Source organism: Chrysochloris asiatica, unplaced genomic scaffold (assembly GCF_000296735.1).
Source record: "Chrysochloris asiatica unplaced genomic scaffold, ChrAsi1.0 scaffold00040, whole genome shotgun sequence".
NCBI classification, from domain to species: Eukaryota; Metazoa; Chordata; class Mammalia; order Afrosoricida; family Chrysochloridae; genus Chrysochloris; species Chrysochloris asiatica.
In genome coordinates this window covers 15,042,178-15,059,392 of record NW_006408558.1, presented here as the reverse complement: position 1 = coordinate 15,059,392, position 17,215 = coordinate 15,042,178, and the positions used below count along the sequence as shown (strand labels likewise).

General features: G+C 51.1%; 1 protein-coding gene across 2 annotated transcripts in view; it reads left to right on the top strand.

The window, feature by feature from the left end:
• The window catches only part of ANO1 (anoctamin 1, calcium activated chloride channel), a 109,656-nt gene that overhangs the window by 82,747 nt on the left and 9,694 nt on the right, over positions 1-17,215 (top strand). For both annotated transcript variants that reach the window (XM_006860820.1, XM_006860821.1), the window contains 5 exons: positions 513-624; positions 1,367-1,424; positions 2,500-2,600; positions 3,616-3,761; positions 7,658-7,810. In XM_006860820.1, the coding sequence (XP_006860882.1) occupies positions 513-624; positions 1,367-1,424; positions 2,500-2,600; positions 3,616-3,761; positions 7,658-7,810 (570 nt within the window). The remainder of the gene's footprint in view (positions 1-512; positions 625-1,366; positions 1,425-2,499; positions 2,601-3,615; positions 3,762-7,657; positions 7,811-17,215) is intronic.

Below are 17,215 nucleotides of genomic sequence, written 5' to 3'. Positions count from 1 at the left end.
CTCTTCCAGCTGCCGGCAGCCTTTGTAGGTGCATTTGTCTCCATATCTGTCTGTCTGTCCGCCTTTTCCAGCTTTGCAGCCTTTGTAGGTGTGTCTGTTTCCACGTCTGTCTGTCTGTCTGTCTGTCCGTCTCTTCCAGCTGCTGGTAGTCTTTGTAGGTGCGTCTGTCTGCATGTCTGTCTGTCTGTCCGCCTGTTCCAGCTGCCGGCAGTCTTTGTAGGTGTGTCTGTCTGCCCTCCTCTTCCCCAGTGTGTGTCTCTGAAGGGATTAGACCTCACATCCACAGGATGTCCTCAGTAATGTAACAGAAGGTATCCCTATCTCCAGACTGGGTCATATTTACAGGGATGGAGGTTAGGTTTTCAGCACTTTTGGGGGCTCATCTCCATCCAGAACAGCATGCAGAGTGCTTTGCCGGGCCTGCCCCCTGCTCCCCACCGCTCACAGGCCTGGGAACCATGCTGTGCCTGACTTGGTGTCCACATCAGCAGTGTCTCCCTCACTCCTTCTAGAGGTTCCAAAGACAGAGAAGAGCTTCGAGGAGAGGCTGATCTTCAAGGCATTTCTGCTCAAGTTTGTCAACTCCTATACCCCCATCTTCTACGTGGCTTTCTTCAAAGGCAGGTACGTACAATGGCTAGAACTGGGCACCTGTTCCCAACTAGCTCCTCCCAGTCTGGAAAATGGCATTGCCCACCTGTGTCCCTGAGGGTGGGGACTGCTGAATCCCAGGGCAGACCACCACTGAGGCTCCCCTGGGGTACCTGCACAGGGGGACCGCCACAGTGGTCTAAGGAGTCAGGAGGAAGCCAGGGTGAAACCGTGCAGCTGCTGGTCAGCTCAGACTGTGTGCAGGGCTCAGGTGGGGACCCACATGCTGCCACAACACCTCTTACCACCCCAGGGTCTCAGAGTCCAGCCAGTAGGACCCAGTCCCCACAGCACCTGGACAGCTGGGAGGCTGGGCGGCTCCTCACCCAGGTTGCCCAGGACCTCTCTGATCCTCCTCCAAGGTCCCCAGAGCAGGGCCAATGTCCACTCAGGGGAGCAGAAAGGGGTCTCTCAGCCACCCACATCCTGGAACCAGCAGCTCGAGAGACAGACACCCTTCAGGACCTTGATTTCACTCTGGAATCCCTTCCTGGTCCCCCTTCACTGTGCTGCCTCCAAGCCTGTGGGTTTCCTATGGGAGAAGTACAATTCCCTGACCCTTTCCTGGGTCTGGCAAATGAGTGAGCATTTGGCCGATAGAAACCACAGTAGTCATTGCCCAGAGATTGAATCAGACCCATATGTAGGCACCCCTTGAGTGGTCTTTCCAAAAGCGTGGTCTCAGCTCCCCTTAACTCCCTCCCTACCACCGTAGGTTCGTCGGCCGCCCCGGAGACTACGTGTACATCTTCCACTCTTTCCGGATGGAGGAGGTAATAGAATTTGCCTGTCTCCTGCCCCCTGTCTGCTCCATGAACTAATCCCAATCCCCTATGTGGAACAAACCCGTGCAAATTCTCTCAGCGAGTCTCGACCATCTCTTCCCTACCTGAACCCTCTCCTGGTAGGGCTTCCAAATCCCCTAAAAAAAGTATGTCTCTTTTAGAGGTCATGGTGGGGACAAAAACACCACAACACCTAGTTTAATTCTATTAGCCTGAGGGTTTCTCACCTTTCCAATTTAGTGGACCCCAGCCTGCGCCAACAGTACAGCCCTATGGATGGGCGGCCAGGACATGCAGGGGTAGAGAATGAGCCTGGAGGAGGACCCTGAGTTCCATCCTGACTCTGCCCACTCCCTGGCACTGTGCTCCCACTCTGGGTCCAGCTGAGTTCCCTTCCGGTTCTGCTAACCTGTGGGCAGCATAGGTTAGCTGTCAGAATAACGTACTACAGACTGGGGACTAGAAACAGTAAAAACCTTGCCCTTTGCTCTTCTGGAGGTTAAATGTCCAAAATCAAGGTGTTCGGCAGGGCCTCGCTCCCTCCCCAGTCTCCATGGTAGAACCCCTCCTGTTTTCCAGCATCCTTCCTTCTGCGTTTCTTAGCTTGGGGCTACATTGTTCAGCCTCGGCCTCCTGCCTCATGGGACCATCTTCCCTCAGGGTGTCTCTGTATTCAAAACCCCAATTCAGGACCACCCAACTCCAGTAAGAGCTAACCCTGGTGGTATAGTGATTTAAGAGCTCAGCTGATAACTGAATGGCCAGCAGTTCAAACCCACCGCTCACTCCGTACAAGAAAGATGAGGCGGTTTGAATCTATACTGATTACAGCCTCGGAAGCCCTCTGGGACAGTTCTGCTCTCCCCTACGGGGTCACTAGGAGTTGGAATTGACTCGACGACACGGAACAACTCCAGTACGACCTTATGTCATCTTAATTCCATCTGCAAAGTTCCCGTTTCCAATACGGTCCCATTCGCAGGGTTAGGCTTTGACGGTGTCTCTTAGGCTGTGGCAGTTTCTGGTGGCGCCGGGTGGTCATTAACTGGCTCTGTGTCCACAGTGCGCGCCCGGCGGCTGTCTGATGGAACTCTGCATCCAGCTCAGCATCATCATGCTCGGCAAGCAGCTGATCCAGAACAACCTATTCGAGATTGGGATCCCGTGAGTACACCCTCCTCCTCATTGCTAAGGTCAGGGCTGGGGGCTCTCAGCCAGGGTGTAGGTACCAAGACAGAGGGCACAGGGCAGAGACCACCCAACTATGGACAAGAGCAGGGAGGAAGTCCAGCTCCCCAAGCTGGCTGAGATTACGGGGAGCCACAAGGTACCCCCAAACCTGCATGCCTGGCTCCCTGTGGCTGGCAAATGATGAATCAGGTGTTTTTATCCTTACCTTTCAAAAGTTCAGGTCCTATTCCTTGCTCTCCAGTAGCAGTTGCTGTCTAGAATCAGAGATCCTTGTCCAAAGAGTTCAGGGTGGGCACACCTGCATCCATCCCCCTGCTCCCCCGTCCCCTGACATCGCAGGGCCTTCTCTGTGATTTCCACTGCCTTTGTCCTCCATCTGCCTCCGTTAAAAGCCCTAGTGACATAGTCGTTTAAATGCCTGGCTGCTAACCAGAAGGTGGGTGGTTGGAACCCACCAGCTGCTCCACGGAAGCAAGATGAGGCTGCCAGCTTCTGTAAAGATGGACAGCCTTGGAAACCCCATGGGGCAGTTGTACCCGCCCTGCAGAGTCTGTAGTTAGAATCCAGTTGGGGGAAGTGGGTTTGGTCTTTGGTGGTAACCAGCCCTCAGTTGGTAACCTAAAGGTGGGTGGTTCAAACCCACCAGCTGCTCCTCAGGAGAAACATGCCACAAGTAAGGCCTCCGTGAAGAGGACAGTCTTGGAAACCCCATGGGGCAGTTCTCTGTCCACTAGGGTAGCTGCGAATCAGAACCGATTCAACAGCAGGTGTCGGGGGAGGGCGTTATTTGGTGCCTCAGTTTCCCAAATCATCAACATCTTCAGCAGCATCATTGATGGAGAAATATGTGAAAACGAGCGGATTCACGGCCTAAGACGGTCAGGTTGGGATGGCCGAGTACCAGAAGCACTGTAGAGGTGTCCCCTCCCCGCCACCCCCCAGCTGTCGTCTTCTCACTGATGCTGACTCAGGTTGGCCCTGCTTTTAGGAAAATGAAGAAGTTCATTCGCTACCTGAAGCTGAAGCGACGCAGCCCCTCAGACCACGAGGAGTACGTGAAGAGGAAACAGAGGTACGAGGTGGACTACACCCTGGAACCCTTCGCCGGTCTCACCCCGGAGTACATGGAAATGAGTGAGTGGTCCAGCGCACTTCCCAGGTGTCCTCCAAAGCGTCAGCAGAGAGGGGAGGGGAGGGTACAGGAGGACCAGCTGTAGGTGAGCCTGGTCTGCGCAAGACCCTAAGGCTCTGGTGGTGCAGCAGTTTGCACTCAACTGCTTACCTAAAGGTTAGGAGTTCAAATCTAGCCAGAGGTGCTGTGGAAGAAAGGACTGGCAGTCTACTTCTATTAAGATGACAGCCAAGAAAACCCTGTGGAGCACAGTTGTACTCTGTGACACACGGGGTCAATACGGAGTCAGGATGAACTCAACCGCAACTAACAATAGTATCAGCAAAAGGTCCCAGGAAAGGCATGCCTACCTCCCCAAGTGGTACCCTGTTCACCTCTCCCGCAGTCCCTCCTCCATGGCTAGAGGCCCCATGATGCTCCCCAGAAACCCAAGGTGCCTCCTCCAAGCCCCCTGGGAATCCTACTTCAAGTCCCCAACTCACGCCTCTTCCCAGGACAGAGCTCCTTCGGGAAGCAGACAGGTGTCTCCTGTGGAGAGACCAGGAATGCGCCTTGTCACCCGAGAACAGTGCCACTGGACAGGCAGACATGGAGAGGCAGGGCCTCACAATTACAAGTGATGGGGTCAGGGAGGGGTGGGGAGAGGCCACCTGGAGCTTCCCAACCTCATCTCCCTCCTTCTTCCGCCTCTCCAGCCACACTGGCCTCCATGCTGCTTCCCAGAAGCCCAATGCACCAACCTGCCACAGGGCCTTTGCACTAGCCACCTCTTCCTGGAATGCGCTCTCCTAAATATCGACACAACTCCCATCCTCTGTTCCCTCAGGGCTCTGCTGTAGTCCCCACTGAATGTGCCCCCAGCAGACAGAGGGGCTGTCCCTGACCACTAGGTCTGACAGGCAGCCCTTACCCCTGCTCATCATTTCCGTCTGCCCAGAGCTCTTTACTTCTGTACCCCTACTCCTAGAACTGGGCCAGGTATGCAGTAGGTGCTCAATATATATATATATATATTTAAGGAGCAAACAGATGAGCAAGGACTCCCCCAGAGACGGAAGCCACCCTGGGCAGCTCATTTCCAACGCTGGTTCCCCAGGCCTGCACCTGGCCTCTGTGAGCGAGGCTGGACAGGCCTGGGTGTGAAGGCAGCCAGGGCCCGCCCTCACCTCTCGCAGCTGTGTGGAGAGTGTTAAGGAGTCAGGTGACCCTGGTGCCAGCGAGCGTCTCTGGCTGACTACTTCATCAATTCAGTACCGTTCCTCATGTTCTTCTCAGCGGCCCCAGCTGAGCACTTCTCCCGAGCACCTGGCTACCGATGACTGGTCTCCTTGTCCCCCTGGAATTAAATCCAAGCAGAGCAGCACCCTGAGACACCCCCAAGGTGGACCCTCCATCCACCAGCTGCTCAGAGAGGCCTAAGATAGGGTTTCTCTAGCTGAGAGGCTATGAGCATGTCCAAACCCTTTATGGGAGATCTTTAGGAGATTTTTTCAGAAGGGGATCCCCAGGTCTTTCTTTCAAGGCACTTCTGGGTGTATTCAAACCTCCAACCTTCCCATCAGCAGCCCACAGTGTTGATTATTTGCACCTGATTGACCAGGAGATAGACAGCTGTTCCTTGCGTTTTTCTGTTTGTGGTAAATGAAGTCTGACCTGCCTCCTCCCACTCCCACCCGCACTCCCACCCCAGGTTTGGGAATTGAGGTTCCTGGAAAGGCACTTCCTCCCTCTTCAGGGAGACAGATAGACAGACAGGAGGACACACAGAGTCCACAGTATATCCCCACCATCGAACACGTGACTCTGTGCCCCTGACTTTCACCCCAGTTTCCCCTAGAGAAAAAACTCAGAGCAGGACACCAGGAGGCACCCCCTGTCCCCCGAAAAAAAAGCAGGTGTGAAATTGACGGACTCAATGGTGAGCCGTGTATGTCAGAGAAGGCCTTTACTCCGCAGGGTTCTCAGTGTCCGTATGTCAGTGTCTGTATGTCAGAGAAGGCCTTTACTCCACAGGGTTCTCAGCGGCTGAGTTTTCAGAAACAGATTTCCAGGTCTTTGTTCTAAGACACCTCTGGTTAGATAGACCCAACTTTCCAAACTTTAGAGCACATTAACCATTTCTAGCGTAGTGGTTACGAATTGGGCTGCTAACCTCAAGGTCAGCAATTCGAAACTACCAGCTGCTCAGCAGGAGAAAGATGAGGCTTTCTGCTCCCGTAAAGATTGACAACCTTGGAAACCCTGTACAGGGTCACTATGAGTCGGAACTGACTCCACGGCACATAACCACCCCCGCCACTTCCCCTCTCAATAACGCCATCCTTTTTTACCAGTTGCCATCAAGCCAACTCTAGCCCCTGGCGCCATGAACTTTCAGTGGCTGGTTTTTCATGAGTACATTGCCAGGCTTTTCTTCCAGGTGCCTCTGGGTGGACTTGAACCTCTAACCTCTCAGTGAGCAGCTCACCCAGAGACTCCGTAAGACACCCAGAAATGGAGACAGTGGACAAGAAGGCCCAGCTGGAATGTTCCCGACACAACCCTACCAGCACACCCCACTAACCCCTTCTTGGTTCCTTGGTGCCAAGAAGAGGCAGGGTCCCATGGAAGGGGGAAACTGATTCTAGCAGACACCTACAGCCTTAAAACCCTGGCAGACCCCACACCAATTGCAGAGTCCCCACTGTGGATTGCCTTTGTCACCTTCAGAGAAGCCAGACAGGACTGGTGTCCAGGAAAGGCCATCCAGTCCAGCCCCTGCTGCCCCTACAATGTGCCTAGCAATGTTTCCTCCGCCGCCAGCACAGGCTGACACACTCAGGTTTCCTTGTTTACTGTTTGGCACCGCGCACCTCTGATCAGGATCCTGTCCTAAAGTTCCTGAGCCAACCCCACGCCATCCAGAACTTTCCCAGACCCCTCTGTTTTGCTGGCCAGGGAAGCCCCGAGCTACTCACTGACCAGAATTGGGCAGAGGGGGCTGTGGAGAGAGAGGGAGAGCTGCCCTGATTCATGGGTGCCCACCAGCTCCTAAGTCTGAAGAGAGGGGAACATGTGGGACATTTGCCATGGCAGTAATGCTATCTGGTCCTAGACCTGGGTACAGGAAGGGACTTGGGCTGTGTCCTTGGAGCTCATGGGGGTCTTCTCACCCTATTATTGATGATGTTAGACATGGAGTCCTGTTGTGGCACTGTGGGTTAATGTGCTGGACTGCAAAGTTGTTTGAACCACAGGTTCAGCGGTTCAAGTTCATCAGCTGCTTCTCAGAAACCCTAAACAGGGTCACTCTGGGTTGGAACTGACATGACGGAACTTAACAACAACAATTACACATATGACAAGTGAACACGTTCCCATTATACAGGAGTCAAGGAACTCCTTGGTAACACAGAGGTTTAGGCAGGTCAAGCCCACCCAGACGTGCCTCAGAGAAAGGCCTGGCTGTCTGCTTCCAAAAGATCATGACCTTGAAGACCCAATGGGGCACTTCTACTCTGCACACATGGGGTCACCGTGAGTCCGAATGAGCAGCTAACAACAGCAGCAAGTCACACACAACAGCACAACTCTGGCCTGAAGACCCCCTGCACCAGACCCAAGTTCCTAGAGATCAGGGGGTCTGTCCAGCTCCCCACACCTGACCCAAATCCCTGGAGATTTGGGGTCTGTCCCCCTAGCCAGCATGGCCCAGGGCCCCAGGGATTGGGAGTCTGAGTTCTTGGAGATTGAGGGTCTGTCCTCACTCCCCACATGGCCCAAGTCCCCGGGGGCCAGGAGTCCGTCCTGTGAGTCTGCAGGTCCTTCTGCACAGACTGAAGTCTCCTTGGCTGTCCATGGCGTGTGGGCAGGGACGAGGGCTGTGGAGGTGAAGCTGACCTTGGGCTCTCTCCCGCAGTCATCCAGTTTGGATTTGTTACCTTGTTCGTGGCGTCCTTCCCTCTGGCCCCGCTGTTTGCGCTGCTGAACAACATCATTGAGATCCGCCTAGATGCCAAGAAGTTTGTCACCGAGCTCCGCAGACCCGTAGCCGTCAGAGCCAAAGACATTGGTGAGTAGCCCCAATGGGACCAGATCTTGGGGAGCCAGATCAGACAGCGGTGGGTGCAGTCCCCCCCACCACAGTGGGCAGGGGGAGTTCTCAGAGCTTGTGAGATGAATCCAAAGAAGAGAATCCAGGCTCTTGAGTATCTAAGGTTCTCAACAGTGTGCTGCATTAGGGTGTTCTGAGGCACGGTCCCTGGTAGTTCCCAGCACACACCCCAAATGTCCATGTGTCCCCACAGCTCCAAGTGAGGCCAATGCTGGAAATAGCATTGGCTCCTTTACCACTGTCTCATGCCTTTCGACAGAGCGTACCTCTTACTCATTTCATGTGAGCCCATTTAACAGCTGAGGGGAGAGTTGACTGAGCCAATGGGAGGCATGGCTGTAGGGTCAGCTCCAAGGCACTGAGGAGGTCTCATCCGTGTGGTAGAGAGGGGAGGCAGATCCAAGGTCAATAGAAAGAGTAACTCCAACAGTCAGACTTCCAAAATGGAGCCGATTTCTTGGTGGAGTAGTGAGCTCCCTGTCTCGGGAGGCATTTAAGTAGAGAGAGATGACTGTCTGTCTGGAAGTGATGAGGGATCTTAGGAGATGGAGAAGGCAGAGCTCCAGACCCCAAAGTATGCCTTAACTTTGGCAAAGTATGCCAACCCCCACAAAACACACCCTAATTTCAAGTTACAACCCAACCCAATTTCAGAGTAAACAGGTAAGAAGCAAAGTTTCTCTTGGAACTTTATCTTGACGATGTGGTGGGATATTATGTAAGTGTATTGACTTTGTCTCAGAGCTAATGCCCTGTCAGTAAAACAGCCTCTCCACATAACTCAGAATGAACAAAGAGGGACCCATCTGTCCTGCCACCAACATAAAGGCCACAAGGCAGTGTGAGCAGACAGCGTGGAGTTTGGCTTTTGTAGCCCAAGGATCAAAACCATTTTGACTCCTAGCGACCGTACAGGACAACGCCACAGGACAACTGCCCCATAGAGTTTCTGAGACTGTCAATCTTCACGGAGTGGACAGCCCTCATCTTTCTCCTGAGGAGCAACTGGTGGGTTTGAACTGCCAAATTTGCAGTTCACAGCCCAATGCTTAACTGGCTGCACCACCAAGGCTTTTGGCTCAGAGATAAAACTGAAGAAATATAGGGTGGGAACTCTGTGAGCCTTCCCATGGGCGTCACCTTCTTCCCCAGGTGTTAGGGGTCTGCCAGTAGAGCCTCTTAGCCCAGATCCCCCTCCGTCCACCTCCAAGGCCCCCTGAGGCTATTGCATGCAGGTATTCCACTGAACTAAATGAACTGTCCTTCTTCCAGGTCAAGTGTGGCCAGTGTTTAGTGTTTCCCCTCATCTCTCGTAGAAGCTCTGTTTGCCCCGTGCCGTCTGTGGTCAGTGAGGCCTGGGTCCCATACCGAGGAACGGCTGAGCTCACTGTAAACAGCCTAGGTTTGGGTTCTCCTAAGTAGGAGTCCTGGTGTGTCACTGTAGGACAAGTTCTGGACTGTCAACCACAAGATTGCCAGTTCAAATCCATCAGCTGCTCTCTGGAAACCCTATGTAAGGTTGCTACAAGTTGGAACTGACCTGACAGCCTTCACAACAACCAGAAACCCGGAAAACAAAAACTCACCTCCGTTTACAGACGTAAAGCTAAGTGACCCTCCCAAGTCCTTTCTAGCTTCCAGCATCCCTGACTCTGCCTCATCCATGGTCATGGGGTGAACCATCACTCTTTAACCCCAAATTACTGGACACCAGAGGCAGCAAGCCTGGGCTAGTCAGCACCTTCTGGAACCTGCTGGCAGGTTGTGCTGAAGCCCATCTGAAAGCGTTTGATTTTTTGATGCCAAGATCAGGGGTCAGCAAGCATGCTTGTGTGGGACCAGACAGCTTGGGGTGTGCCAACTGTAAACACGTTCAGCTGCTATCTGAAAGGCTCGAGTCTACCCAGAGGTCCCTCGGAAGAAAGTCCTGGCAACTGCTTCTGGAAAGCCCTAGGGAGGAGCACAGTTCCACTTGGATACACACGGAGCCAGGGTCAGAATCGGCAGCAGGTCGTTCGTGCAGAGAGAACGTGCCTTCGGAAGGCTGACGCTGCACTGCTGCTAAAGGCCTCAGGTGGGGACAGCGGGGCTGTCTGGAAATTCTAGAGCTGTCTTTGGTGTCTTTGGCACCCTGTGCTTTGCTAGGCTCTGACTGTCCCCAGACAGGGGCATCCTAACCGCATGGAGACCCACCAGGACCAAAAGAGCAAGCAACATAGTGCTGTCTCCAGCCCTCAGCAGGCCCAAGGTGGGCGTTGTTTGTTCTACCCCCCAGTGTAGTTCAGACAAATGTCTTTGGTGTTTCTGCCCCTGGCTCCTTGTTTTCCCCATGGTTTCTGGTCAGCTGTGCTGTGGTGAAAACGTGGTGGCTCTTTCTCACGGCTGAGGACTCCTTAACTGTAGCCTTTTCTTCAAGAGGCTTTTGTATTCCTCCAGTGATCCATGCAGGGCCTCTGGAGTGGCTACTCTGAGGGAACAGAGGGCCTGAGTGGACCCCTATGACCTGGAGATAGCTCTGCCACAAAGCACAGGTGCCTTGATGGCCCTGCCAAAACTCAAGGGGGACCCCTGCAGCAGGTCACTGCGGGGACCCAGCCCTGAGTGTGGGAACCTGGCTCCGGTCCTGATCTTTGACATCCACCCAACAACTTCCTGCTCACACTCTCTTTCTTCAGAGCCTCCGGTAAAGAAAACCTCCATTTGTGTACACACAGGCTTAGTTTTTTACCAAGGAACTGGCTCTTGTAAATATTTGTTCTGCATTGTTCTTGAGCCCTGGTGTGGCGTTGCAGGATACGCACTGGACAACTAATCTTAAGGTCAGCAGTTCGAACCCACCGGCCCCTCTCAGAACCCCTATACAGGATCGTTGTGAATCGGACAGACTAGATGGCACACAACAACAACACTGCTGTTCTTCGGGGCAGCGGTAGCTCAGCATCAGAGTCTTGCTTACCCTGTTGGAGACGCCAGGTCCTGCCAAGTCACCACCCCTCTCTGTCTGTGGAGACTGACGTGTTGCTGGGACGCTGAGCAAGTTTCCGTGGAGCGTCCATACTAAGAGGGACCAGGAAGAAAGGCCTGGAAATCAGCCAATGAGAGCCCTATGGGTCACAAGACTCTAACCCAGAACCAATCACAGGGAAGATGCAGGACCGGACAGTGTTTCCGCCCATTGTGTGAGGGTCGCTGTGAACCAGGAGCCACCTCCATGGCAGCCAACCACATCGTGTTTTGGAAATGGACCTTCAAGTCCCCTTGAAGAAGGCGGGTAAATCTGAGGTCATCTCCCCGGTGAGATTTTCATAAAGGAAGCACAGATTCTTCTGGAAGAACATCATCCGCTTTTACTTACAGGTGCTCAGAACAATGGTTCATTCTCACCCCTGAGGGGCATTAGAACAGCTTGCAAAGAAAGCCGCCACCATCAACTCGATTCTGACGCAGAGCAGTCCAGGAAGGCAGAGTAAGACTGTTTCCAAGGCTGGACATCTGTAATGGGAAGCAGACCGTCTCATCTTTCTCCCGAGGAGCAGCTGATGGGTTCAAACAGATAGAACAGCTTTAAAATGTAGCTTCCCAGACCCGGTCCCAACAGATGTTGGTGCCATGGAGTCAGCCTGGGGCCCAGGTTTTGCAGTGATTCCAAAATAAGGCACACAGCAAGCTGGCACAGTAGACTGGGAGAAGATTGTGGGACCTGTCCACACAGACTGGATCCCAGGCTCCAGGAATCAGTGGAAGACACCCCCTCCCTTACATTCCATCACATGTCCCGGCCTCATCACACCCACATCTCATTGCTGACCCTTCAGGTCAGTCGGGCAGTCTCCTGCTTCCTGCAAGATTCCTATACTCATAGATTTCTGCTCACCTGGACTCACCACATCCCAGCATCTCAACTCAACGGTCTCAAACGCAAACACTCAGGGGCTGGGTGGGCCATGAGACTGAGTGACTAGCTGGCCCACAGGAATGGGCTCCTCATTTTTCTCTAAACACTCAGCCCCCTCTGATTTCTCATCTCCCCACTTTAGAGGGGACCCCCGCTTTTAAAGAAAAAGTACACAGGTAAGAATAGTATGACAGGTGAGGGAAGGTGGCGGGAAGATCTCAAGGTGCAGGGAACAGACATGTCTGGAGTGTTGTTAAGTGCAGTCGAGCTCCTAGTGAACCTAGGCACAACTGTGAACGAATCACTGCCGATCCTACAATCATTGTTATGTTTGAACCCACTGCTTCTCTGCCAGTCCCTCTCCTTAGGGTCCTCCTCTTTTTCTCTGACCCTCTGCTTTATCAGACACGATGTCCTTCTCCAAGGATTGGTCCCTCCTGACAATGTGTCCTAAGTCCGTGAGACAAAGTCTCACCATTCTCACTTCAAAGGAGCATTCCGGTTGTGTTCGGATTTCTTCTAAGATTGATTTGTTCCTTCTCTGGCCATCCGTGGTCTACACAATATTCTTTGCTGATGGAAAGAATCATCATTTAAAAAGATCATCTTGTTTCATAAAGTGGTTGTTACTGTTTTAAGGTCTGGCAAGTTGGTGCCAACTCATATGGACCCTGTATAGATTGGGTTTCCAAGGAGTGGCTGGTGGGTTTGAACTGCTGACTTCATGGTTAGCAGTCCAGTGCTGATCCTACAGGGTGTCACCAGATAAAGTAAAGGGCCAGTGAAACAAGGGAAGAACCATCATAAACTCAATCATATCGGTGAAAAAGATGCCTGCATGAATGGAAGACTAGACCATGCTCCTGGATGTTACACACAGCATAACGACCTTATACACAGCAGAACGAAACACTGCCCGACCCTGGGCCAACCTCACTACTGTTGCCACACTTGAGTCCATCAATGTCTCCATTTGGCCAATCCATCTCTTTGGGGGTCTCCCTCTTTTTCTCTGACCCTCCACCTTACCCAAACATGATATCCTTCTCCAGTGACTGGTCCCTCCTGACACTATGTCCTAAGTATGAGAGACAAAGTTTGGCCATCTTGGCCTCCAAGGAGCACTCTGACTGCGCTTCTTCCAACACGGATCTATTCGTTCTTTTGGCAGCCCATGGCACTTTCAGTATTCTCCTCCATCATTGTAACTCAAAAGCATCAATTCTTCCACGGTCTTCCTTATTCACCGTCCAGCTTTCACATGCATATGAGGTTATTGAAAATACCATGGCCTGGGTCAGGTCCAAGCTGACATCTTTGCTCTTCAAGACTTTAAAAAGGTCTTGTGCAGCAGATTTGCCTAATGCAATACGTCATTTGATTTCCTAACTGCTGCTTCCTTGAGTGTTGATAGTTGATCCCAGAAGAATGAAGTCCTTGACAACTTCAATCTTTTCTCCATTGAGAAGAATGACTTAATATGGTAAAAATGTCCATACTGCCCAAAGTGACCTACAGTTGCAGTGCATTCGTGATCCAGTTCCTAAAAGAAATGTGGCAGGGGGTGAACAGAGAAAGGAGAGAAAGGAATCACAACTTGCTATGGAAAGGAAAGAGATCCTGGATAAGCAAAGCATTACTGAAGAAGAACACAGTAGGAGACCTCACACTCCCCGATCTTAATACCTACTACACAACAGCAGGACTCAGAATAACCTGGCACTGGTTCAAAGACATACACCAGGCAATATTTCCTTCTGTGGTACATCGAGTCTCTATAAGTCAGACCAACTTGACAACACCTAACAACAAAAACTCCATTGGTTCAATAACAGGTAGACCAGTGGAACAGAATTGAGAACCCAGAAGTGAATCCATTCACCTAGGGACAGGTGGTCTTTGCCAGAGGGCTAGAATCTATCTAGTAGGGAAAAGGTCAGCTTTTGCAGCAATGGTTCTGGTGACGCTAGATCTCCATTTGCCAAAGAATGAAACAAAATCCAGGCCTCCTCATACTTTATACAAAAGCCAACTCCAGAAAGAAACAGAGGGAAGGGAAGCAACTACTGTTGAAGGAAGATGCATTGTGGAGATTTTAATCATTTCAATGAAACGATGGCATAAAGCCGATGTTCTCCTGTGTAAACTATCACTCAGTTCACAATAAAGAACTTTAAAAAAAAAACCTCCAGATGTACCAAAAGACTTAAATGTAAAATCTGAAACTATACAGATCATCAAAGATAAAATAGGAGCCTTGATTTATGGCATAAATAACCCATTGTCACTCAGCCAGTTCTGACTCCTAGTGACCCGATATAGGGGTTCTGAGACTGAGCAGACAGCTTCATTGTTCTCATTGATGGAGAGGCTGGTGGCTTTGAACCACCAACCTTTCGATCAGCGACTCAGCGCTTAACTCACAGTGCCACCATAGCTCTTATGGAGTAAATAGTTTATCAATGTACAGAAGCAACAGAAAATAAACTCGATGACCAGAACTGCCTAAAATGAGCCACTAAAGCACATCAAAAGACATGTGCAAAAGAGTAGACAGGGAAGCTACAGAGGGGAAGACAACGTTTGGCAATAGCGTATCTGACAAGGGACGAATCTTGTCAGTGGTTCATTCCGTTGGACCGTGGGGCTGTTAGGCGTCAGAACCTACTGCATGGTCATTCTTTAGTGGAGTGTCATGCTAATGAAGACATTCTTCTCTAATGAGACGTGCTGATGTGTCTGAACCCACTGTCCTGCCTGTCCTAACGACAATGACTCCAGTGATTATCCTTGCCTGGTACTTCCTGAGAGCTATGGAGCACTGCCCCCTCAGATGGGATTCTAGGCACCTGCTCTGGTCTGATAGATGCAGACAGGGTGGGTCAGCGATCAGGCAGGGGGCACCAGGACCCTTACCAAGAAATCCACAGGAGCCCTAAACAGCAAGGCTTTGCAGGGCTCCAGCAGATAAAACCCTTCGTCCAGGCCCTGACAGCCTTCATCTCTACTGAGAAGGCCTCTGAGGTAGCCTTTGTTGTTGTTGTTGTTGTTAAGTGCCTTCGAGTCAGTTCCATCCCATAGCGACTCTGTATAGGGTTTCTGAGAAGTGACTGGGTGAGCTTGAACCACTAATCTTGCCTTTCAAATGGCTTTGCAGTCTGACGCATTAACCCATAGTGCCACACCGGGACCTTAGGGCCTCCCATTCCCAGTGAGCCGTGTCAGGGAGCCCTGCATCCCATCATTCTCCTCACCAGAGGGGCCTCTTCAGCCCCACCCTGAAGGCAGGAATACATCAGGCCCACCCCCCCGCCAAGCACCGTCCTCTAGAGCTTCGTGGTCACTGGGACAGCTCTGACCCCTGGTGCCTTCGTGTACAGCAGAACAAACCATGGCCCGGTCCACGTTCGCAGCCACTGTGTTTGCTGAGTGTCTTCCAGCACTCTATCAGACTATGATCCATGCGGCTTTTCTTAGCTGATTTCCAATAGTAGATTGCCAGACCTTTTCTCTTAGTCTTAGTCTGAAAGTTCTGCCAAAACCTGCCCACCACAGGTGACCCCTGCTTGTATCTGAAAGATCCGTGGCATAGCTCCCAGCATTGCAGGAACACCCCAGCCACTACAGAATGACGTACAGACAGATGGGGATGAGGGGTTTCTGTTGTTAGTAAGTACCTTCAAGTCAGTTGCAACTCATAGCATCCCTGTTTAGGGTTTCTGAGGAGCATCTGGTGAATTCGAACTGCTGATCTTGTGGTTCCTAGTACAGTGCTGATCCTAAAGAGCCGCACCAGGATTCTGGCCCTGACCAAAAAAAAAAAAAGATGGCCTAACTTCGTCTCTCAGACTTTGGACATAGTGTTAACATTTTTTTACCTGTGGCGTTCTGGCCGTTCACCATTATTTTTCATCCTCCAACTAAAACTGGGTGTCCTTCCGCAGAACAGAACTTCTTCTCCCCTATCTAGAAAGAAGGCTTGTTCTAAACAATGAGACTCATCAAGTCCACAAAGAGCCTGCTCACAGCCACCTAGGGACAAGCTGGAGTCTCGTCTTCGTTTTTTGGGAATTGGTTTTTTCTTTTTAATTTGTATTGTATTAAATAAAGATACACATTAACAACAACAACAAAAAGATACACAGTAACAAAACATTTGCCATTTCCGTCATTTTACATATAACATTCGGTGACATTAACTACATACATCAGCCTCGTTGTTGTTGTCAGGTGCCATCGAGTCGGAACCGACTCATAGCGACCCCATGCACAGCAGAACGAAACAATGTCCGATCCTGGGCCAACCTCACTACTGCTGCCACACTTGAATCCATCAATGATGCCACCTGGCCAATCCATCTCACTGGGGGTCTTCCTCTTTTTCTCTGACCCTTCAGTTTACCAAACATGATATCCTTCTCTATTGACTGATTCCCTCCTGACAATATGTCCAAAGTATGAGAGACGAAGCTTAGCCATCCTGGCCTCCAAGGAGCACTCTGGCTGCACTTCTTCCAAAACAGATCTATTGGTTCTTTTGGCAGTCCATGGCACTTTCAGTATTCTCCTCCAACACCACAACTCAAAGGCATCAATTCTTCTACGATCCTCCTTATTCACTGTCCAGCTTTCGCATCCATATGAGGCTATTGAAAACACCATGGCCTGGGTCAGGCGCACCTTAGTCCTCAAGGTGACATCATTATCTGATGCCAATTTCTTTTTCCATCACCCTTAACATTCTCCCTGACCCACTTCTGCTTTTGTTCAGTGTTTTTGTTTTATTGTTTCCCTCTAAGAAATTAACCAATTCTCCTGCTTTATGGAACCTGTATTTAAGCAGATACTGATTCTATAAACCAACAAAAATGCTTCAATACTGTTCTGTTTAAATAACCACATTTTTATCAGCATTTTTTTGTCTCTGAAATCTCACTTTTCCTAGTTTATTTTTTTTATTATTATTGTGGAAAAGGGTCTTCACAAAACATTGCTGTGTTTTCTGTACCAGTTCAGTGACATCGTGACATTCACCAGATTGTACAACCATCACCACTTAGAGCCATTTCCATCAGCCTTTCAGTCATGCCGAATTGCATCTTTGTCTCTTCTAGAAGGAAGCACTTGAGGCCAATGAGTTGTGTAAACGGGTCCAACGGAGCCTGCTCAGAACCACTTAGGGACAAGTGTCTTAGAGAGCCTCTTTGAGAAAGAAGCTCCACTTTGCTTACAGATTGCTGATGAAGTTACTCCAGCCCCCAGGTCTATGGTCAGCGAGGCTTCCCACCCCCCACACCCACACCCCCACTGGCCCTCCACACCACACAAGATAAGACCAAGCTGGGTCAACTGAGGTCCCCGCTTCTTTGTTGGAATTCTACTGCCATCCAGTCAATTCCCACTCCTGGTGCCCCGTGTGTGTCAGAGGAGAACTGTGCCCACAGGGTTCTCAGTGGATGATTTTTCAT